The sequence below is a fragment of the Lacerta agilis genome, chromosome 17, assembly GCF_009819535.1.
Source record: "Lacerta agilis isolate rLacAgi1 chromosome 17, rLacAgi1.pri, whole genome shotgun sequence".
Classification (NCBI taxonomy): domain Eukaryota; kingdom Metazoa; phylum Chordata; class Lepidosauria; order Squamata; family Lacertidae; genus Lacerta; species Lacerta agilis.
The window spans coordinates 14176000-14199387 of NC_046328.1; the positions used below are offsets into that span (position 1 = coordinate 14176000).

The 23388-nt window shown below is 48.7% G+C and overlaps 1 protein-coding gene across 1 annotated transcript; it reads right to left on the reverse strand.

The window, feature by feature from the left end:
- Positions 1-1163: 1163 nt before the first annotated feature.
- Positions 1164-22432, reverse strand: GGT1 (gamma-glutamyltransferase 1). Its single transcript, XM_033174920.1, has 13 exons — positions 22322-22432; positions 16645-16846; positions 16419-16546; positions 15017-15106; positions 12581-12773; positions 10804-10961; positions 10252-10401; positions 9318-9454; positions 7336-7520; positions 4730-4857; positions 4340-4452; positions 3731-3844; positions 1164-2263 (listed from the first exon to the last, which is right to left on the reverse strand). The coding sequence occupies exons 2-13, from the start codon at positions 16833-16835 to the stop codon at positions 2120-2122; spliced, it is 1731 nt and encodes a 576-aa protein (XP_033030811.1). The 5' UTR covers positions 16836-16846; positions 22322-22432; the 3' UTR covers positions 1164-2119.
- Positions 22433-23388: the final 956 nt, after the last annotated feature.

Consider the following 23388-nt stretch of genomic DNA (forward strand, 5'->3'; position numbering starts at 1 on the left):
GGGTTCCACCTACTTCCCCCCTGGTCATCCACATCACCTCCACATCCTGCAACCTCATCTCACAACCACTGTGCCTTCTGTGTGGCCACCTTCTCTGCCCTCCTTGACCTTGGGCTGATCGGACGGACGCTTTCCAGCAACATTGAGTCTGTTAACTCTCTCTCTCTCCTAGTTCTTCTTCTCATAACTGTTCACCCCCCAGTTCTTCCCAACTTCTGTCTTCTGAACTACAGGTGAAACTCGAAAAATTAGAATATCGTGGAAAGGTTCATTTCTTCCAGTAATTCAACTTAAAAGGTGAAACTAATATATGAGATAGACTCGTGACGTGCTAAGTGAGATATGTCAAGCCTTTATTTGTTATAATTGTGATGATTATGGCGTACAGCTGATGAGAACCCCAAATTAACCATTTCAACTTTGGGGTTTTCATCAGCTGTACGCCATAATCATCACAATTATAACAAACAAAGACTTGACATATCTCGCTTTGCATGTCATGAGTCTATCTCATATATTAAACTCCAGTAGCTAATGAAAACAATTGCTTACATAAATGGACTTTTCCACAATATTCTAATTTTTCGAGTTACACCTGTATGTCCCTCTGCAAACCACTGCTCCAAATCTATACCGTCCCACTGCTCCTGGGAAGATTCAAGATCCTGATTAGGAGCAGGGGGAGGGGGAGCTCCCACCATTCCTCCTCAAGGCCGCACGGTCCCTGACAAGGATGGAGAGAGGGGTGTTTCTCTAACTTTTTTGGGGGGTGTATCACAGGCCATTTCTTCTGGCTTTGATGCATACACCTTCCGATGCAGCACAATATGTACAAAAACATTTAGGGGGGAGGCCACCAGTAACTGTGAGTCACCCCAGGTGTAGTGAGGCCATTCTTTCTTCAAGCGTTAAACTGAGACCCGGCTAACCTTAAAAGCTATCGCCCTCCTACACAAACCTTCATTATTAAAGTCAAAAAATTGTTTTCAGCTGAGTTGCCCACAGTGTTCCAGCTCTCTACTTGACAGCCCCAGTCCCACTAAAAACAAAAACCTTCTTAACGATGCTCTTGCTTTGATGGGCCTCTTGTAAGTTTTCCCAAATGAAACAGTTGCTGCTGTTTCAGCAGACGCTTGGGACTAAAAAAAGAAAAGAAAAGAAAATTCCAAGTAAAATATTCATTTTTTATTGTTAGAAGATTGGCCAAAGACAGCTTGTCATCCTCCTCCAGATGACTTTGCAAGGGGACAGGATCTAACCCTTTGGCATTGTCAACATCCCCAGATATTCCCACTGGGGGAAAATCCAAATATAAAGGTATTTTGGTCCGAAAGCTGTAACCGCTCAACACTAAGAACAAAACAACATTAAATGAAGTGGACTAAGATTATTTTAATACCTGAGAAGCAGTTATAAATGTTTTAATTTCCCTATTTATTTATTTTTAAAAAAAACCCTGCTGTTTGGCAGAGTGTTTACTTCCTGGACCAGCAGCTGAAAAGATTCTCTCCACTTCTGTTAATGCCTTTCAGTTTCTGAACGCATCAAAATCCACCACAGTCCAACGACCGCTCAGTCAACTGGGGCAGACCAGTTTAAATGCTGTTTCTTTTAAGATGTGAGATGTTGCAGCTGAGGTGACTGTTCTCATCGCAATCCTTTCGCCGCCTTTTCTCCTAAGTTAATCAGGAAGGCCCTCAAATCCATCCTATTTATTTGGTGACGATATCTGACAGGCCATAAAAGAGTTTCATTGTGGAGGTGAGAATGAGGAAGGAGATATCCCTCGCTGCCTCTCATAGATCTTTCCTCAAGTGAACCATTTCATACCAGGGCAATTCTCAAAACATCATCCTCATGCAAGCAGGCCCTTTCGTGGTGGCTTTCTCCATTCGTCATAACCAATATATGAATTTCCTCTAATGCCATGGTGACTGGGGCAGTATAGATCAATGGTTGGAGGTTACTTCCTGGTTCTGAAACATCTCAGAGGCATGGGATTTTCTGCTGATGTGTGATCCACCACAGCACAGTGCAGGTGGACTTGTTTCAGTGGGTGACCAGAAGAAACTGATCAATCTGCAATTATGTCCATGATCCGTTCAAACTTGGAGCCAGTTTAGTATCCTGCAGGGATTCCCCCCTTCCGAGAGTCTGAGGCAGCCGACCAGCCTTCTTCTGTCCACAGGATGGCCTGGACCACAGCTCCCCTGCTGGTCCTCTCAATCTCGTGTCCTCTCTTCTTCAATCCATCTTCTATTTCCTGGACACAGAAAGCAGATAAATGCACTCACCAAGAATCTGATTGGACACCTCTCCCCCTTCCCTGCCCAGGGGCCCTCTCTGTTGCCAGCAGTGGCTGAGCCTTGCCTTCCTCAAGACGGCAACCTCCAGATGTTCTGGACCACAACTTGGAATCACAAGGCCATGCTGGCTAGCAAGGGGATGATGGGAGTTGTAGTCAAGAACACCTGAAGGGCACCAGGTTGCAGAATGCAAGGCTAGCAGGTGGCTCTGTGGTCAGAGAGCCCTCACTCTCATCCTAGGTGTGCTGGAAGATCTCCCTCAGCTCCAGTCAAGAGGGTCTCAAATGTGGGGGGCCAGGGGGCGAGGCGTGGTCTGCTTAGGACCTTGGAGAGCGCTAGCTAGGCAGTGCTGGGCTGGCACTTTTTGACTTCTGTGCAATGTGGCTTCATACGTCATTTATTTATTCAACAAACTACAATGTAATTCAATATATTTTGTATAATAATAATAATGATAATAATTTCTATATTTAATCAACAAAAACCTCTAAGTGGTTCACATATAAAGCTCTCGACACTTGAGGCCCCTCCTTGTTTTTATGGTTGCAAGTTGTTTTGAATTGTTTTGAATATTGTCTTTAATACTGTTGTCTGCTTTAGGACCTTATAGTGAAGAGCGGGTAATAATAATAATAATAATAATAATAATAATAATAAATAATACACACAATACAATATTAATTAAAATATCAATATCAATAAAACCAGACTATCCATCTATCTATCTATATATATATTGCTGATTTTATGTTGATACTTTTTCTGTCAACATGTTTTTGACACAAAATGTATCAAAATAAAACCAGCAACATAGATATAGATGCATAGTAAAATTGTATATTTGTGCATGTGAAATAGCCTCCTCCCCTGCACCCATCTTCCTGGGCATCTGGTAAAGGTAGATTGCCTTGACCTATGGAGGTTCCATGGCCACTCAAAAAGGCCTAAAATCATCTAAGATGGTGGCCACCTCCGGATCTATACTGTTCATTCACTGTGCATGGTGTGAGCAAATGCACGCCGGCAAATGGGCAGGCCAGAATTGGGGCGTCGAATGGCAACCTTTACCTCCTACCTTAAACCTGCAACTACATTGCTACAGTCTTTGGATTTTCTTAAAGTGAGCAATGTCTGGTCAGCCCTGAAAGCAGAAGCAGGCAAGGGCCATCACATGAGCTCCATGGTGGAGCAGCTGATTTGAATGCAGAAGGTCCCAATTTCAATCTGCAGTTGCAGCATCTCCAGGTAAGGGCTGAGACTGTCTCCTGTCTGAAACCGGTGCTGCCTATCAGTGTGGACAGTGCTGAGCTGGATGAACTCCAATGGCTGGGCTCAATGGCCCAAGGCAGCTCCCTGAGCGGACCTGATGTTCTCAGTTCTTCATTCCCAACCAACCACCCTTCCCCTCTTCGAAGCAGACCAACCTGCTCCACCTCATTCTCCAGGACGGTGAGGGAAGGGAAGAGCTGGTTATGGATGCGAGGCTCCTCCACCGCCTCCTTAATGTTGTAGCCAAACCAGAGGGAACGGAGAATGGTCTGGATGAGGAGAAAAAGAAGAAGAAGAGTTTGGATTTGATATCCCACTTTATCACTACCCGAAGGAGTCTCAAAGCGGCTAATATTCTCCTTTCCCTTCCTCCCCCACAACAAACACTCTGTGAGGTGAGTGGGGCTGAGAGACTTCAAAGAACTGTGGCTGGAACCAGGACCTCCCCAACTCCTAGCCTGACGTCCTAATCATGCTGGCTCTACCCTAAGGCAATTGAGCCTTCCCAGAGTCCTCCCAAAGAGCTAGAAGAAGAGGTGACTTTAATAGCTAATGACTTGCACCATCATGAGAGACATGACCCCACCACCACCCCATGTCTCAATCCCCTTGGCTTCCCGACTAGGCCTCGTCTTCCTCTCACCCATAGTTCTGGGGCAGCAGGGTCTCCACTGCCACAGGCCTTGTGGCTGCAATGGACCGTCCAGGGTCCTTCCCTTGCTCCTAAACCTGTTTGGCTTCTCCTCAGTCCACCAACACCCTACCAATGCTGTTGCTGTGGTGATCTTCGTCCCTCCAGAAGCACCGACCACCATCCGGACCTTGTTCTCCTTATCCACTAGGATAGATGGACACATGGAAGACAAAGGACGCTTCCCTGTGAGGGAGGTGAGCAGTTAGATGGGCATTCCCAGGCCTCGGCCTTGCTAAAAAGCCTACTTAACGACCAGACCTTAGCAGGAAATCCAGAGGTGGAGGAGACTCGGGATCGGGGCTGGTGTGGGCCAGAGGGGGTTTGCAGTGTCCTTTGGCCAAGGAAGAAGGGAGGCAGAGAAGAAGCGGCCTGCCCCTTGGGCAAGACCACCAGCCAAGCTCTTGCCTAGAGAGTTGGCCAGAATGCAAAGCCCCCAAGAGAAACACCCCAGAGGCCTTACCTGGGGCGATGAAGTTCGCCACAGATGGGTGGACCCCAAAGCCGTTGATGATGAGCGGGGAGCTGAAGTCATCCATCTCGTTATTGAACAGGATGCCGCTCACCGGAGAAAGGACGTCTGAGCCAAAGCTGAGCCAGACAAGAAAGACAACGTCAGGTCCACTGGTGGTGGAAGCAGGAAACGTGGGCTCCAGAAAGAGAGCTGCCTCCTCAGACAGAGGCTTGTGACCAGGGAGAGCCTAAAGAGACACATATGGTCTAAACCACTGAGCCTCTTGGGCTTACTGATCAGAAGTTCGGTGGTTCGAATCTGAGCGGCGGGGTGAGCTCCCGTTGCTCTGCCCCAGCTTTTGCCAGCCTAGCAGTTCAAAAGCACACCAGTGCAAGTAGATAAATAGGTACCGCTGCGGCGGGAAGGTAAACGGCGTTTCCGTGCTCTCAGGTTTCCATCACGGTGTTCTGTTGTGCCAGAAGCGGTTTAGTCATGCTGGCCACATGACCCAGAAAGCTGCCTGTGGATAAACGCCAGCTCCCTTGGCCTAAAAGCGAGATGAGTGCCACAACTCCATAGTTGCCTGTGACTGGACTTAACCGCCCAGGGGTCCTTTGTACCTTACCAGCATCACCACCTCACACACAGCCGTTTGGGACACCTGTGCACAAAATGTGTGCTTCTGAGCAGCCCATGCGCCAAAGAGGTCCATGTGCCAGGGAACTGGGTCTGCGTCTAGTCCCTCCTCTGGGCTCTTTGGCAGAGTCACCAAACCTGTAGGATGGTGCTTCCCAAACCTTTTCAGGCCACTGCCCCTTTGGTTCCATAAACTCATCCCCAGTGCCCCCTACCATCCGGTACTCCACTGCTGCCCTCTTGCCTTCTTAGCCCTCCTCCCCAGGTATTCAAAACCCCCCCCCCCACTGCTCTAGAAGACGGAGGAACAGCCCATGTCAAGGAGGACTCCTTAGCTACCATTCACGCCTGGGTCTTAAAAACAGCTCTTGCTCCTATCCTTTTGTAGTTACGAATGTAAGTCCAAAGCTAAGGCTCTTTTGAATATCTGCTAGGGAATCTTTATCTGTCGTTCCTGTCATTCCTAGGTGACCTTTCAAACTCCAGAATTCTATGATTCTATTATTACAATAGCAGGCAGAAAAATCATTATGTGGTCCACCAAGGCCCTCAGCAATGCTAAGTGGTTTTGGGGGGTCGGGGGGGGGGGGTCGGGAACCACTGATTTAGATCTAAAAAAGGTAAAGGACCCCTGACAGTTAAGTCCAGTTGTGAATGACTCTGGGGTCGCAGCGCTCATCTGGCTTTACTGGCCAAGGGACAGACAGTTTTTCCGGATCATGTGTCCAGCATGACTAAGACGCTTCTGGCGAAACCAGAGCAGCACACGGAAATGCAGTTTACCTTCCCGCCGGAGCAATACCTATTTCTCTACTTGCACTTTGACGTGCTTTCAAAATGCTAGTTTGGCAGGAGCTGGGACCGAACAACGGGAGCTCATCCGTCGCAGGGATTCGAACCGCTGACCTTCCGATCGGCAAGCCCTAGGCTCAGTGGTTTAGACCACAGAGCCACCCATGTCCCTGATTTAGATCTAGTTCAGTCCATATACAGATATAAACAGCTTTTTTTTCCTTGGATCCAGTGGTGAGGGTCTTTGCGTACCCTGGGATGGCAGTGTAATCCATCAATGGGCGGGAAAAAACTGTCACAGAATCACAGAATTGTAGAGTTGGAAGGGACCTTGAGAATCATCTAGTCCAGGGGTCAGCAAACTTTTTCAGCAGGGGACCAGTCCACTATCCCTCAGACCTTGTGGGGGCCCGAATTATATTTCTTTGGGGGGAAATGAATGAATTCCTATAACAGGTAGGAACTGTTAGCAAGCACTTATCCAACCCTCCAAGTGTCCCTATTTTCCACAGACAGTCCCTGATTTACAGAAGCTGTCCTGGTTTGTGATTTGGTCCTGGAATGTCCCGCTTTTCCCTTAGGACATCCCTATTTTCATCAGAGAAATGTTGGAGGGTATGGAATAGGACAGCGATCAGCAAACTTTTTCAGCAGAGGGTCGATTCACTGTCCCTCAGACCTTGTGGGGGGGCCAGACTATTTTTTGGGGGGGGAGAGAGAACGAATTCCTGTGCCCCACAAATAACCCAGATATGCATTTTAAATAAAAGCACACATTCTACTCATGTAAAAACACCCGGCAGGCCCCACAAATAACCCATTTTAAATAAAAGGACACATTCTACTCATGTAAAAACACGCTGATTCCCGGACCGTCCACAGGCCAGATTTAGAAGGCGACTGGGCCGGATCCTGCCCCCAGGCCTTAGTTTGCCTACCCATGATCTAGTCTGACCCCCTTGCAATGCAGGAATATGCAACTGTCCCATATGGGGATCGAACCTTCAACCTTGGCATTATCAGCACCGTGCTCTACCCAACTGAGCTATGCAGGCTCCTCTGAATTAATTCTCTCTCTCCCCCCCCCCAGCCCATTTCAGCAGAAGCCAATTCTCCACTGCAAGTTCCCATCCCTGCCACCGTTGGCAGAGCCCCCCTACACAGGAAGCAATGCTTGCTGCTCCTACTATTGGTTGATGGTGCTGGTGGCAGCCACAGCGCTCCCGTCTGCGGACACCACAGAGAGGTGGGATGTCCCAGAGTCGCCCGGAGAGTAATATTCTGGCTCGTAGTAGCTGACTTCATGAGTCTCATTGGTGATTTTGGCCCACAGCTTCTCCGAAAAGTGCTCCGAGGTTATGTTTTCGATGACCTGGGTGGAAGGAGAGAAAGCACAGTGGCGGTTATCACTGAGTTCGGACCTGACTTGGCAGTGTGGGATATTTCAAATGCAGTCAAACTAACCATATACAGTGGTGCCCCGCTAGACGAAAATAATTCGTCCCGCGAAAATTTTCGTCTAGCGGGGTTTTCGTCTTGCGGAGCGGCAATGGGAGCCGCGCTCCGCAAAACGAAAAAAAAAAAAAAGACGAAATTTTTTCGTCTTGCGAGGCAGCCCCATAGACTTTTTCGTCTAGCGGGGCAGCCTCCCGCTAGACGAATGCTTTCGTCTAGCGAGTTTTTCGTCTAGCGAAGCATTCGTCTAGCGGGGTACCACTGTATGTTTTGCTAGATGGGCATGTGATAGGAGCTGAAGCTTGCAGAGTTTTCCTGTAAGTTCGCTGGAGAGAACTCTGTGAGAGACACTCCCATTGTGCCCATATCTTTATTTTCTCCTACCTGCCTGGGCACAACTGCTCTTTCCATCTCTTTCCATCTTTTCCCACCATGCCAGCAATATGAGAATGCCCGCTCAGTCAGAGCTCCAAACTCAGACCGCGTTTTAAGCTAGACTTAAGTACGTTTTTGTAACCAAAGGAACGCTTTATTTATTTATTTATTTATTTATTTAAAAAGGCTTTTTATTTTCAAATAACAAAACAGAACAAAAAATACAAACACAAACATACAACAAATAAAAATAAATACATATTTGTTAACTATGATTTTTACATTATAACCTAAACTCCGCCGAGTTTTCAGACTTCCTTCCTTCTCTACCTTAGTTTTCTAACCTTCATCGTTCTTACGCTTTCCCTCAATTTCATATGCCTATTGACCTTAACCTACTGTCACCGTCTATCGTTATTTTTCTGTTACTCTGCAAGTATTTTATCACACCTGTAAGTGATTTACAAATTTTTACAATCTTTTAAATATTCCACAAATTTATTCCACTCTGATTGAAACTGCTGATCTTTCTGGTTTCTTATTCTCCCCGTTAATCTCGCTAGTTCCGAATATTCTAATAATTCCTGTCTCCATTCTTCCACCGTTGGCATATCCATTGATTTCCATTTCTGTGCTAGCAGAATTTTCGCTGCTGTGGTGGCATATAGGAAAAGCTTTTGATCTTTCCCCGCAATCTCTTCCCCTACTAGTCCAAGCAAATGTTTCAATATACATTTCCAAAAAAAAACGGAGGCCTTCTTGCCAAATGAACGCTTTAAGCCTGCCTGAACAAAGCTGCTGTGGCAGTTACTCTTCAGCAAGTATTCTGAGTGAGTAAATATTGTTGTTGTTGTTGTTTTACAAGACTTGTTTGTGTGGTTATTGTTTTAAGGGGGAGAAAAGAGGGAAAGAGTCTGCCTCAAAGCATTCTGGATTACCTAAACTAAAAGGCTGTAACTAGCCTATCTAAGCTTTCCGTTTTAAGCTGTGAAGAGATGGCAATCTGCTGAACCTACAAACGTGAAGAAGTAAGGATAACAGCTCATAAATATATCCACTCCTAGCTTCGATTCACATCCCAACAGGCAAAACGATTGAAAGCTGGCCCTCTGCCACTGAGCTAAATAAGCCCTTTTTTATTTAGGGATGCAGGAGAGGATATATTGTTTTATTATACTGTATCCTATTCCAACTTGTGTCTGGAGAAACAGGAAGTTCCGACTGGCTGGTCCAGACATCCCCTTCGATGTCCACTCTAGGGATGTTGTACTTGACTGCTCCCGTGTTTCACACCCCACACTTTTGTTACTCGGATATTACAGAACAGCGATGGACTTACCCCGGCAATGTTGACAAACGCAGGGTCCCCCAGTAAAGTCCTCTTGGCGTAAGCAAAGCGGAAGGCCTCGATGATGTGGTGGTAAGTCAAGACCCTTTTCTCCAGAGTCTCCACGTCGCTGACGGAGAAATTAAATTCTGCCAGAGGGAAGCAAAGGTTGGGCATCAGACAGGTGAGCAGAGCCCCTGCCACAGCTGAAGCTGGCAAGGGAGCAATTTGAGCCAAACCAGGAGTGGTGGGGCGTTGGGGGGAGAGTCCTTGTGGAGGGGGCATGGCAGCCATTCAGCGTAATGGGCGCATATCCTCACTTGGCCACGTGTCGCTCGCTGGGCGACTTGGTCAAACCTAGTTGCAGGTGGGTAGCTGTGTTGGTCTGCCATAGTCAAAACAAAATAAAATATTCTTTCCAGTAGCACCTTAGAGACCACCTAAGTTTGTTCTTGGTATGAGCTTTCATGTGCATGCACATTTCTTCAGATACACTGAAACGGAAGTCACCAGATCCTTAAACCTAGCCTACCCCGCAGGGCTGTTGAGGGGATTAATTGAGGAGGGGTGGGTGGGAGAACTGTGTAGGCCACCTTGAGCTCCTTAGGGAGGAAAGGTGGGATATAAAGACAACAAACAAGTAGGCATTTTTAAGCCTCTTGTGCAGGGGTCAGCAAACTTTTTCAGCAGGGGGCCGGTCCACTGTCCCTCAGACCTTGTGGGGGGCCGGACTATATTTTGAAAAAAAATATGAACGAATTCCTATGCCCCACAAATAACCCAGAGATGCATTTTAAATAAAAGGACACATTCTACTCATGTAAAAACACGCGGATTCCTGGACCGTCCATGGGCCGGATTTAGAAGGCGATTGGGCCACATCCGGCCCCCGGGCCTTAGTTTAGGGACCCCTGCTCTTGTGCCTAAAGAGAATGAGAAAGCTTACCTTTCAAGATGTTGAGAGCCAGGGCCAGCACAGCGCCGCTAAAGGGGGCATTGGGTGCAAACATGGTGAGCTCTCCTATGTGGACTTTTAAAGGATTTTCATCTAGAATCGGCGTGTAGTCTCTCAAGTCGTCCAGAGTCATGTTCCCTCCTGAAAGAGAATATGGGGACGGGGTCGACATCTGAACCAGGGGTCCCAATTGAATAAAATATTTGGGGGGCCCAGCCAGGTAAGCCCTGCCCCCACATAACTGACCACTAGACCCAGGGCACGCATGCCATTTGAATGGCAATGCCCATTGACTTTTGGGTGGGGTGAAGGAATCTCAGACCCTAGGAGTTGGCTCCTGTGATCCGGACTGAACCGGAGCTCCCAGGATGCCTTGGCATGGATTTTAAAGGCTACACCCCTGCCATGGGTGGCAAAAACAATTGGTGTGTATGAGGTGGCTAGTCCATAAGACTGCCAAGCTGCCAGTGGGCTTCTCATGGGGTTTGGAAATGGCAGTGGACCTTCCCCATATAAGCCCTCTGCCATATCCAGATTTCTCACCTGCGGCTGTGATGTCGTCTATAATTTGCTGAGCTAAGCTCCCGGTATAAAATGCATCTGGACCCTCCTCGGCTAAGATCTCGTAGGTGCGGGCCAGTTTGGGGAGGGTGAGAATCTCATTCTCCTGGAGGACTTGCCCATCTCTGCAGAAGACCGCACTGGCGGGGGAGAGGGAGAGGAAAGATAAGGAGAGTTGGCCACATGGTGGTCTTGTAGTAAGGTTAAAGCTTACTGAGAAATGATATATAATGAATTGAAAAGGATGTTCAAAATAACACACTCACACACAAGCTTTTCTTTTGGGAATTATATGGACAAAACTACCTAAATTGTATAGAAATTTATTCATGTATGTAACCACAGCAGCAAGAATGTTACTTGCCCCAAAGTGGAAAGAAGGAGAAGTCCCAGCAAAGGACGAATGGATACAAAAGCTTATGGAATATGCAGAAATGGCAAAACTTACCGGAAGAATAAGAAATCAAGATAACAAACTTGTAATAAAAGAATGGAAATGGTTTATTGAGTATTTAAAGATAAATTGTAAACAGATAAAACCATTAGCAGGATTATTGCAATAACCTGCAGTTTTATAAGAGTATATATGAATAAATGAGCAAGTTAAATGAACTTGGATATGCAGAAGATATTACAAAATAAATGTGACGAACCACAGAAAGAGGGGGAAGGAAGACAAATTTTGAAATGTTAAATTGATTGTAAAATGAATGAAATGTATAAATTTGGAAAGTCTAAATAAAAAAACTAAAAAAAAGGAGAGCTGGCCGCATGGGTGCTTGGGTGTGATGACAGGGTGCTGGATCTGATGGTAGCTTTCAGGGCACCCCAACCCTGGGCTCTCCCAGCTAGCTCACACGGCAGCACTGTAACCTCCTAGATCAGGGTTTCCCAAACTTGGGTCTCCAGATGTCTTTGGACTACAATTCCCATCATCCCTGGCTAGCAGGACCATGGTCAGGGATGATGGGAATGGCAGTCCAAAACCAGCTAGAGACTCAAGTTTGGGGAACCCTCTCCTCAATGGAAGCATGTTGAGGCAGAAGGCAGCACCGTGGGTCACCTTCCAGGGTCTACAGTGGATGGGGAGGCTTGCAGGACACCTTCCCCCAACCGGGCTGCCTTCAGATATTTTCAACTAAAACTTCCACCCGCCCCAACCAGTGGAGCCATATGATGCTGGGACTTATGGGAGTTGTAGTCCAAAATATTTGGAGTGCATCAGGCTGCGGAAGGCTGGTATACCTTCTCCCTTTCCTCAATGCGGATACTGGACACCTGAAGAGGGCCCAACTCTGCACATGTTCAGGTGAACTCTGCACGTTGACTTGGGGGTGGGTGGGGCAAGCGACGGCACCGCTTGCTGATCTGCCTGAGGCAGCAAAATGTCTGGTCAGTCAGACTTACATAGAAAGGCCTTTGAGCCTAAAAAACATGAGACATGCTTTGTTGAGAGGCTACATCTCTTCAAGGGTTGTTTTCTGTGAGGTTTATTAACCTGGAATGAACAACCGTGACGACCTAAATGAGACAGAGAGAGCTGGCAGCCTGTGGAGAAGATTTGGCCCCTGAAGCCATTTCATCAGGCCCTTGGCAGCCGTTCCAAATTCCAGCCAAGGTACGGCCAAAAGGTTTGCCGACAGTTTGGTGGCTCTGATCTCCCTGTGAGGGAGCCAACCCCATCACCGCTGCCTCAGTTGAGCTCCCCCCACGCTTTTGGCCTCCCCGTTCCACAGGGTGCCTTACCCCCAAAACCTACCACATGGACGGGTTGCTCTCAATCGCTTCCTTTCTAGACGCCAGGGCTCCTGCCAGGCCTTTCCCAACCGGGAAACCCTTCCGCGCCAGTTCGATGCTGGGCAGAAACAGCTCCTCCCACTTCAGCTTGCCGTGCCGTTTGTGAGCTATTTCGTATCCACGGATCTCCCCTGGAATTGCAATGGACAACCCTCCTGGAACGGGCAGAGAGCAAGCAGATCAATACACCACAATCGGAGAGCAGAGAGCAAGCAGATCAACATTCCAGTATCTGAGGGGCAGGGACCTTTTGGGAAGCTTTGCCTCAGGGCAGCCTACATTCAAAGGGCGGCGCAAAACTCCCTCTTTGCACCTCATGGAGAAGGAGGTGAGGTGAGGAGAGTGGCACCTGTGGGCGAAGGTGGGCTCCCCTAAATCGCTGGCTCATAAGAGGAGAAGAAGGCGACAGTCAGGGCCCTTGGGTCAGTGCTGGGAACCCCAGCAAACTTCTGAGTGGCATTCAGGGGGCTGGTAAAGATTAGCTTTCATAAAAGAACTCGGGGGATACTCCTGCAGACCTCTTTAAGGTGATGATGATGATGATAATTTTACACCACCCATCTGGCTGGGTTTCCCTAGCCACTTTGGGCGGCTTCCAACAAGAGATTAAAAATACATTAAAACATCAGTCATTAGAAACTTTAGGAAAGTCATTAGAGTCATTAGAAACTTTCCTAAACAGGGCTGCCTTCTAAACGTCAGATAGTTGTTTATTTCCTTGACATCTGGTGGGAGGGTGTTCCACGGGGTGTGCGCCACTACTGAGAAGGCCCTCTTTCCTGGTTCCCTGCAACTTCACTTCTCACAGCGAGGGAACTGCCAGAAGGCCCTCGGCACTGGACCTCAGTGTCCGGGCAGAACAATAGGGGGTGGAGATGTTCCTTCAGGTATACTGGGCCGAGGCCATTTAGGGCTTCAAAGGACAGCACCAACACTTTGAATTGCACTCGGAAATGTACTGGGAGCCAATGTAGGTCTTTCAAGACCGGTGTGATGTGGTCTTGGCGGCCGCTCCCAGTCACCAGTCTAGAAAGTGTTTGGGATGTCTTAATCAGGTTAGAGGCCAGGCAATGGAGGTGGGATGCAAACCAGCCAAAGGCACCCCATGAACCAATTTAAATCAAGGCTAGCAAAATGCTAAGTGTGTATCAGGTTCATCAGGCACCTCCTGTTCCTGAGCCATGGTAGCTGGTCGTTATAGAAACAACTTTTAGAAATAGGCTCTTGAGTTTTGGTTTTCCTCTTCCCTCCCTGTCACCTTTTCCTTGAGTGTGGTGTCCGTCCGTCCACCCCCCCCCCAAATTGTAAGACTGTTTTGATCGCATGCAAGCCACTCTGGGAGCCTTTCGGGATGAAAAGTGGGGCACAAATACTCCAAACAAACAAACAAACAGACTGATTGATTGATTGATTGATTGATTTCTTGCCCTTGGTACCATCGTGCTTTGCACAAGTTTCCCAGGCAAAGTATCTTTTCAGGAGGTTGTGGACTCTGCTTCATTGGAGGTTTTAAAGCAGAGATTGGATGGCCATCTGTCATGGATGCTTTAGTCAAGATTGCTGCACTGCAGGGAATTGGACTAGATGACCCCATGGGGTCCCTTCCAACTCTACAAATTTTATGATTCTATGGTTCAATAGACTAGTGGGAGACTTTTTAAAATAACTGTAAGATGGAGCTTCTTATTCATACTTTTCCTTGGGGAAGAAAACATGGCACAGCCCAGATAATTCAGACTGAAATTCCCAGGTGTCAGAAAAAATTATTTATGTATGCAACAAGTGCGGCCTGTGTTTTGTTAGCCCAGAAAATTGAAAAACAACCGAGGTCCCAACTAAAGAAGGATGGCAACTTCAGTTGACAGAATATGCACAACTTGCAGACTTAACATATGGAGCAAGAGAACAAGAAGAACATACGTTTAAAGAAGTTTGGAAAAACCTTTACTGAATATCTGGAAAATAATTGTGTACAGCTGAAAACGCTGGCAGCCTTAAGATAAATTCAACATTGTAAATAAGTTTGGATGGATGCAATAGTGGAAAACAGATTGGTATAGTTTTTTTTGGTAAAAGATGCAGTGATTTAATATACCTGTAAAATGAACCATGGGAAAAGAAGAAGGGAAGTCACTGATATCTCAAGGATGTAAAATCCTTATATGAAATTGTAAAACAGAAAATTTAATAAAAATTATATATATATATATTTTTAAAAAGACATGGCACAGCCTTAGCAGGAAGGTCCATTTTTTCAGACTCAGGAATGGAGGTAGATGAGGAGCATTTAGGACAACTTCAGGGACACCTTTACCTACACCACAATACTCTAGAGGTGCCACCCTACCTGGATCCCAGCCTGCCAATAACACCAATGAAGGATTTCCCACCCCTTTACCTTTCTTGGACAGCTGTGTGTCATTGCCAAACATATCCCGGAACGCATTTCTTGGAGCCGTCTCCCTGGCGTTGATGACTTCCACTTTCCCTTTTAAGAAGGAAAAAAATCCGTCTCAGCATCTTGTCTACAGATTGTCAAAGGGAGTCAACACAATGATGGATCTGGCCAAGTCAGAAATTGGCACGCTCTCGGATCACATCTCTGCAGCACTGCTTGTTGGTTCGCACATTATGTTGAACACAGGGAAGGGCAAGCTGTTTATCCACGCATGTGCAAGTGTCGGTGTGGAAGTGCCCAGTTGCTGATTTGTACAGCTCAGTTTGTACACCTCAACGCGGGTGGCGCTGTGGGTTAAACCACAGAGCCTAGGGCTTGCTGATCAGAAGGTTGGCGGTTCGAATCCCCGCGACGGGGTGAGCTCCCGTTACTCAATCCGAGCTCCTGCCCACCTAGCAGTTCGAAAGCACGTCAAAAGTGCAAGTAGATAAATAGGTACCGCTCCCGCGGGAAGGTAAACAGCGTTTCCGTGCACTGCTCTGGTTCGCCAGAAGTGGCTTTGTCATGTTGGCCACATGACCCAGAAGCTGTCTGCGGACAAACCCCGGCTGCCTCAGCCTATAGAGTGAGGTGAGCGCGCAAGCCGAGAGTCGTCCGTGACTGGACCTAACGGTTAGGGGGACCTTTACCTTTACCTTTAGCCTTCTGCAGGAGGCGATAGCCTGGGGATAAGGAGCGATTAGGACAAAAAAAGATCAAAGGGAAATTTCATTTGCAAATAAGTGGGTTCCCTCCCCCCTTTCCTCAAATGAGAGTTAGCTTAAAAGTGTTTTAAGATTGCAGTTAGGAGTTATGAAACAGACATAATAAGCAGCAGGCTGGAGTGACAGTCGGAGAGCAGCATTTGAGAGCAATGGTTGGGGTCTACTTAAGTCCAAGGCTGCTGTGGTTACAGGAGAAGCCAGAACCTCTTGGGGTGTGAATGCTGCGAATCCCTCCATCATAAGCTCAGGTTGTATAGATATGTAAATAAACCATATATCATAAAGACTCCACAGTCTCCTCTGTGCCTCATTCCCAAAAAGGAAACTCAGACCTTAGGTGAGCACACCTGGAACCCCTGGAACCTCAGAGATTTGGGTGGCGTGCAACACTATTTTCAAGAAAAACATACCGAAGCCTGGGGGCATCTCTGGTGGCTTCCCCCGGAGCTGGTGCCCCTCCAGGTTCTAGACTACAATCCCCATCAACCCCAACCAGGTGCCTGAGGCTGATGGAAGTTGTAGTCCAAAACATCTGGGGGCACCCAGTTGGAAAAGGCAACCTTAGCAGCTGCCCCAGACAGGCAGGCATGTCTTGCCACCCCCTTGCGGCAGAAAGAGCTCCCTCTGCCCATCCTTACCGTCCGCTGTATAAATGGTGAAGACGAGCCCCCCTCCGATGCCCGTGCTGTGGGGGTTCATCAGGCCCACGCAGAGGAGAGCTGCAATGGCAGAGTCCACGGCCGAGCCACCCTTTTGAAGGATATCACTGGGGAAGACAAAGCCTTGTCACAACCCAGCTGACGGGGCGGTGTCCCTCCTCACCAAGCTTCCTGCCACCTTGGGGGGGGGGAGGGACCTGCCTACCTGCCCACGACAGAGCAGGGCCCTGCGTCCGTGGCCACAGCGGCACTCTTGTAGATGTGGCCATCTTCTTGGGGAGGAAAGGGTGGCTTAGAGCGGAGCCCAAAGAAAAGGCCAACGAGAGCTGCAATGAGGAGGAGGAGCAGCCCAGTCAGGGCCCCGATATGCAGGCGTTTCGAGTTCAGCATCTTCATTTTGGCCGTTTCTGAGGAGGAAATGAAGAAGAAGAAGAAGAAGAAGAAGAAGAAGAAGAAGAAGAAGAAGAAGAAGAAGAAGAAGAAGAAGAAGAAGAGTTTGTATTTGATATCCCGCTTTTCACTACCCGAAGGAGTCTCAAAGCGGCTAACATTCTCCTTTCCCTTCCTCCCCCACAACAAACACTCTGTGAGGTGAGTGAGGCTGAAAGACTTCAGAGAAGTGTGGCTAGCCCAAGGTCACCCAGCAGCTGCATGTGGAGGAGCGGAGACACGAACCCGGTTCCCCAAATTACAAGTCTACCACTCTTAACCACTACACCACACTGGCCACACTGAGGGGAGCTCAGAATAGGGCAAGCAGAATTATCAAGGGGATGGAGCTACCCCATCTTATTAACGGTTAGGTTTTGTATACTTGCCCCTATACCTGTAGATCTCGGGGCAGTTCACAACATAAAATTACAATATAAAAACACAAAATACATAATACCGCCTGGCGCCTAAATATGTACAATGAAGGTGCCAGGCAAGTCTCCCTGGGGAGGGCATTTCACAAACAGGGAGCCACTGCAGAAAAGGCCCGTTCTCATGTTGCCGCCCTCCAGGCTCTCGTGAAGGATGCACATGAAGAAGGGTCTCGGAAGATGAACAGAGAGTCCAGGTTGGTTTATATTGGGAGAGGCGGTCCTTTAGGTATTGTGGTCCTGAGCCGTATAAGGAAAAAGTAGCACCATTTGGGGCTTTTTATATTAGAGAATAGGCAAGTAAGAGGTAACATGGTGGAAGTTCATCAAGTTATGCCCAGCATGGAATACAAAGCAGTGGTCTATTGTCGTTCTGCCCTGTCTAAACCCGGCTTGCTCCTTTGCCAGAGTTGCCTCGGATTCCACCCAGTTAATTAATTTAATGTAAAGGTGTTTGGCATATAATTTGCTGGGTATAGGGAGGAGACTGATGGGCCTATAGCTCGCCGGGTCCGACGTGGGTCCTTTCTTATAGATTGGGATGATTATCGCCTCTGGTTTTTATCAGTATCTGTAATAAGTTTTTTTTTTTTTTAATGCAACGGCCTGTGGGCTACGCAAATAAATAAAGTTTGTTGTTGTTGTTGTTGTTGCCCAGCATGGAGAAAGTGGCTGGATTTTTTTCCCCCTCCTTCTCTCATCAGACTAGAACTTATTTTCCAATAGGGAGTCCAAACCACCTTCAGCCTCCCTCTCGCCTGCAATATTAACAGTGGACTACATTGCAGGGCTGTTGTAAGCTGTCCTCTCTCCCTCTGCTTCAGCCCAACTTCCAACCTGCATTAGGTGTCTGACAACTCTGGACAACACTGCAGGGTTGCTGCAACAAACCAGTTGGAATCTGTCCTGCAGGATTCAGGGATGATGATCTTAAGGATGCCGGATACCACAAGCCACTCTTTGCCAGCCGCAGCCTCTTCCAGACTGTGGAATGGAGCCAGTTAATTGCATTAATTGGGGGAAGTGGCATAGCTCCACATCAGAAGGTCCCAAGTTCAGATCCCAGTGGCATCTCTAGTAGAGCTGGGAGAAACACCTGTCTGAAACCCTGGAAAGTCGTCGCCAGTCAGTGTAAACAATGGACCAATGGTCTGACTTGGGATAAGGCAGCTTCCCCAACCCCCCACCCCACCCCCAGAACTGGTATTTCCAGAATTATTTTTGAAATATGCACGCAGTCCGAAGGAGCAGAGAGTCTCCACTTCTGTGCCCAGACTTGCTGGTAACCTGAGCAGATCCTTTCACTCCCTGGCAAGTAAAGTTATTCTGCTCTTGGGCAACTGGGCAGAGCACAGGGACCCTTGAAAGCAGACAAAGCTAACTTCTGGCACACACGCCAGGAATTAAACCTGCCTTCTTTGACTGCGGTTTCCTGCCCATCTCTGAGCTGGATCTGTTGGCAAATAACCCAGCCGTCCCGGAACAAAGAGCCTTGTCAAGCAGACAATCCACATTTGTTTGTGCGTGTTCTTGGGTTTGTTTTAAATTGTTCTATCAGATTTATGTTGTACAATCATATGGTTGTAACCCTCCACCCCACACACACCCCAGGACCTTGTGGCAAAAGGTTAGGGTCAGAAATCTCTTAAATAATATAAATAATTTTCCTTGGCCGTGGAGCAGCAACTGTGGGGAGAGAAACAGAAAATCATGCAGGGAGAGGGGCAGAGAGGCTCTTTCCCATTTGGGCACGTGCAAAGGGCATCTTTAGAGGGGAGGTGGAATACCTGGAAAGGGTTTCTGTGGCCAAGGAGCGATGGCAGGCGATTTTGCTCCTTAATAACCCCGTCAGCAGGCTCTGGAAAGAGCCTTTTCACGCAGCTCTCCTGCCCCCTGTCCCCGTCCCGAACAGTAACAAAGAAAATCTGTTACTTATTGGTGAGTGTAAAATATATCACATATATGAGGTGTTTAATTAGGCTTGCTCTAGCAGACAAGTGGATCGGACAAGAACAACACACGCAAAAGACAGAGACAGTGTGGTGTGGTGGTTAGAGTGCTGGACTAGGACCTGGGAGACCAGGGTTCAAATCCCCACTCGGCCGTGAAGAAGCTCACTGGGTGACCTTGGGGCAGTCACTGCCTCTCAGCCTAACAGGGTTGTTGTGGGGCTTAAATAAGATGGGGGTGGGAGGTGGGGTGGGGGAGAATCATGTATGGAGCTTCTTGGAGGGGAAGGTGGGAGATAAATGCAATAAACAAAGTAATAATAAATAAAACAGGGTCCATGGTGCAGGGGGGGGCGACCAGGGCTAAAATGCACCTCTCAGCTTGGCGGTGCTTGTAGCTTGTGGTGATGGTGATGATGAGCATTTAATGGACTGAATTCCAGCACCAGATTCCCCATCACTTTGCATGCTCCAAGATGGACTCATGGTTCTCGGGGATGTGGGGTTCCCTTGCCTGAGGCTTCCAGGCTGCTGGTAGTGAGAAACGGCTGGCTCTCATTCTTCCCAGAGGGGGCACTATGCTGTGCTCTCCCTTGACTGCTCTGGTGGGAGAGGTTCCCAAACTCTCATGCTGGAGTTCCATTATGCCATTGCTGGGGCGAGATTGGCCTGCGCCTGAGACGCACCCGACTCTAAGCCAGCACCTGCCTGCCCAGCTTAGGCCCTATTCTGTCTGCCTAACACTGGTCTAGATCTCCAGTGGGACTGAGCAGGTGTCTCTTACTCTCGTGCAGCCTTGGCTTGTCCTGTCGGAGCTTGCATAGGGTTAGGTCTTAGCTACGCCGTGCAATTCTCCTTTCTAATGGGATGCCACAGCCAGAGGTTGCATCGGGAATTGTGCCTGCCTCTGGATGAAGCTTCAAGCTTCTTTGCCCCCTTCGCCAATATGTTGTTGGACTCCAGCTCCCATCAGCCCCAGCCAGGACGGCCAATGGTCAGGAAAGATGGGAGCTGTAGTCCAGTTATTCCTTGAGGGCTGCAGGGGTCCCACCTTTGGCCTGCAATATGCCTGGCGCTCCAGAGGATTGCAAAGGTCTTGGGGCACCTTGTTCGTCATGGCACCACACTCTGCATAATGGGTGGTTTGACCGCTTCTGGAGCTTCCTCCTGACGCTGGCCAAGCCATCTGAGTCCAGTGGTAGTGGCCGCAGTGGCAATCCAAGGCTTCTTTCAGGCAGGCCTTGACCCACCCATGCCAAGGGAGGCTCTTTCCTGGCAACTACCTCAAGGCAGGCCTTGCAAAAAAAACCTTGCTCCCCTCACGCAGAGACGAATGCAAGAGTTGGGGCCCCAGTCTGGCTCCACACTGGTTGGGCAGCCTCTGTGTTTGTCAGAGGGCCATCTCCCTTTCTGCAAACAGTGGAGGTGAAATCACATCATCTGATGCGGCTCGCAAGCATCCGATAATCAGGAAGAGCCACAGGTGGGTTTCAGTTCCAAGTGCCATTGTCTGTCTGTCTGTCTTAGGGATCAATTGCTTCTTGGCCTGATACGGTGATTGGCATGATCCAGTGACTCAGCTTGGCATCAGAGCCTGTGGTCACAGCAGCTAATCCTGGCTTAACCAGCACTCTCCAAACCTGTCGCATGCACAGCGGGCAAGGAAAAGGGGAAGATTTAAACCGTTTCCTGCCAGTAAACCTGGATTCCCAGTGAAGAGGCTATCAGAGGACAGAAGCCCTGGGAAGGGACAGAGCAGCACCCCACCTGCCTTCACCTGACCTGTGGGCACAAGCGCAGGCCTTGACTCTGTGGGTGTCTGATGCCTGCAGGGCACTAACTCTCATCTCTGCTCTCAGATGCAGCACTCTTTCTTTCTGTGGGACCCCAGGGGAAGGCGAGAGACCTTCCCAGGAGGCTGAGCCTACCGGGACCTCTCGTCTCCCCACAAAAGCAGTGGGAATGAAGGCACCCTGCAAGTAGGGTAACACTTTGTCCCCCTCCCCAAGGCATATTACAGAGCTGTCAACTTTCCCTTTTTTTGCATTGGGAAACGGCGCTGGAATAAGGGAATTTCCTGCAACAACAAATAAAGGAAAGTTGACAGCTATGGCATATACCCTACAACGGCTGCACTGCTTTGAGGAGAACGTGGAAAAGGGAATCTTCTTCTGAAGGGGTTCACAGGACCCCTGGAATACTCGGGGCTCTGGTTTCAAAGCATGCATTGCCACTACTGAGCCTGACAGGAAGGCATTTCTGGGATTTACATTAAAGGCGTTGATCATTCAGGGAAGGCAGGCAAGGCAGCAATTATGACTCAGGGATCCTCGGAGCAGCTCAGACATCATCTTCGCCCCGCTGGAGCCAACATCGGCATGTTTGGGTGTCTGGCTGTCTGTCGAGAAGACCAGGATCACCTGCCCAGGTAGGACCACCTGAGGGGGACCATATGAGGTGGTGCCCCACAATTTGCTCCACCCCCCCCCTCATCCTTTCTGAACACAGGGAAGAACTGGCATGCTTGTGGCACCCAGGGTCCTAGAAAGGCCAAAGGCTCCTCCTGATCTCAGAAGCGGCCTTTGTTTTCAACTGCCCAAGGTCCAAACAGTCACTTTCAGCACTCTCAAGGGCCTGGCCAGGCAGACTGGGGACCTTCCTCAGCCCCTTGGAGAGGGACAACCTCCTCACCCCACCCTTGTGAAAGGTGCCATCGGATGACTGCTTGAGAAAGACAAGTTCAAAGTCCTCGGGACACACAAGAACACCCTTGGTGTGAGGCCCTGGAGCCCAGCCAAGAGGAACTTCACATACGAAATGAGAAATGTTTATGCAGATCCTTTGGTTCCCTAGAAGAAATCCTGCTGTGTGCAGATAAATAATGACCCAGCTTTGAAGGAGCCAGAGAAGGCAGTGTCCCTGAGCCTGTTTATCAGGATATATCAGCGTCATTAAATAAAGCAAGTTTTATGTACCTGAAAGGGAGACAGGTCTCTCTCTGCTCAAGCGAGAGACGGAGGCCGCCCAAGCCACTGTTTACCCTGGCCAACGAGGCAGTCGTGTTACATACCTTTGGGGAAACTGAGGCACTAGCTGGGGCTGGCTTTGGAATCCACGGGAGGGATGTTTGCCTGCTCTTCGGATCTTCACCTGCAGGGAATTCGGCCCGTTAGGTGAGGCTGAGCAACAGCAGGTGGACTTTATAAAGGGGAGTGGCCAGAGAGAGAGCCAGGCAAGGAGCCAATGGTGGGTTCACAAATCGCTCCACTGCGTTCTTCCTCTGTAAATTGCTCATTAGCATTGCAAATGGATCTCTTCCTCTGTCCTTCTGTTTCTTAACCAGGGGAGGCTGCAACTGTTCCAGACAGGGACCTGGATGTGGCGGAGAGCTGGATGGAGTTTCAACAAACTGAGACCGAATCTGGGTGAGATGGAGAGTTTGTGGGTGAGCTGTTTCCAGGTTGGGGAGTTTACTTCTGGAGGGGGGGGGGGCTGCACTGGCATAGCTGTCAACTTTTTCCTTTTTTTAAAAGGGAAATTCCCTTATTCCGAATAGGATTCCTCGCAAGAAAAGGGAAAAGTTGACAGCTATGCAGTTTGGTGGGTGCTCTCACCTCCATCTCTGTCACTGGTGTTAAGCCCTGTGGCAAAGCTGTCCCATTATCAGCTTAGGCTGGTAGCCCAACTACTCTGGGTAAGGACTCAAGCTTGCATGCAGAATGGCCTTAGGTTCAATCCTCGTCATTTCCGGTTAACAGCTGGCCAAGAAAGATCCTTGCCTTGAAACCCTGGACAGCCACTGCCAGTCAGAGGAGAGAAACCTGAACTAGATGGGCCAATGCTCTGACTTGGGATAAGGCAGCTTTCTAGATTCTTATCATAGAGTTGGAAGGGACCCCAAGGGTCATCTAGTCCAACCCCCTGCGATGCAGGAATCTCAGCTTGTGGGGAATCCGGTGTCTTCCATGTAGGGAGACACCTCATGCAAAGAGGGAGTAGGCACACACCCACCCCAGCAAAGCTCGTGGCTGGGGTCTCCCTTAGGTAGCCAGTGGGCTTCATGCGGAGCACAGGAAGACACAGTGGAGAATGTGAACTGTCTTCTTTATGCTGTGGTGGTGTAGTGGTTAAGAGCGG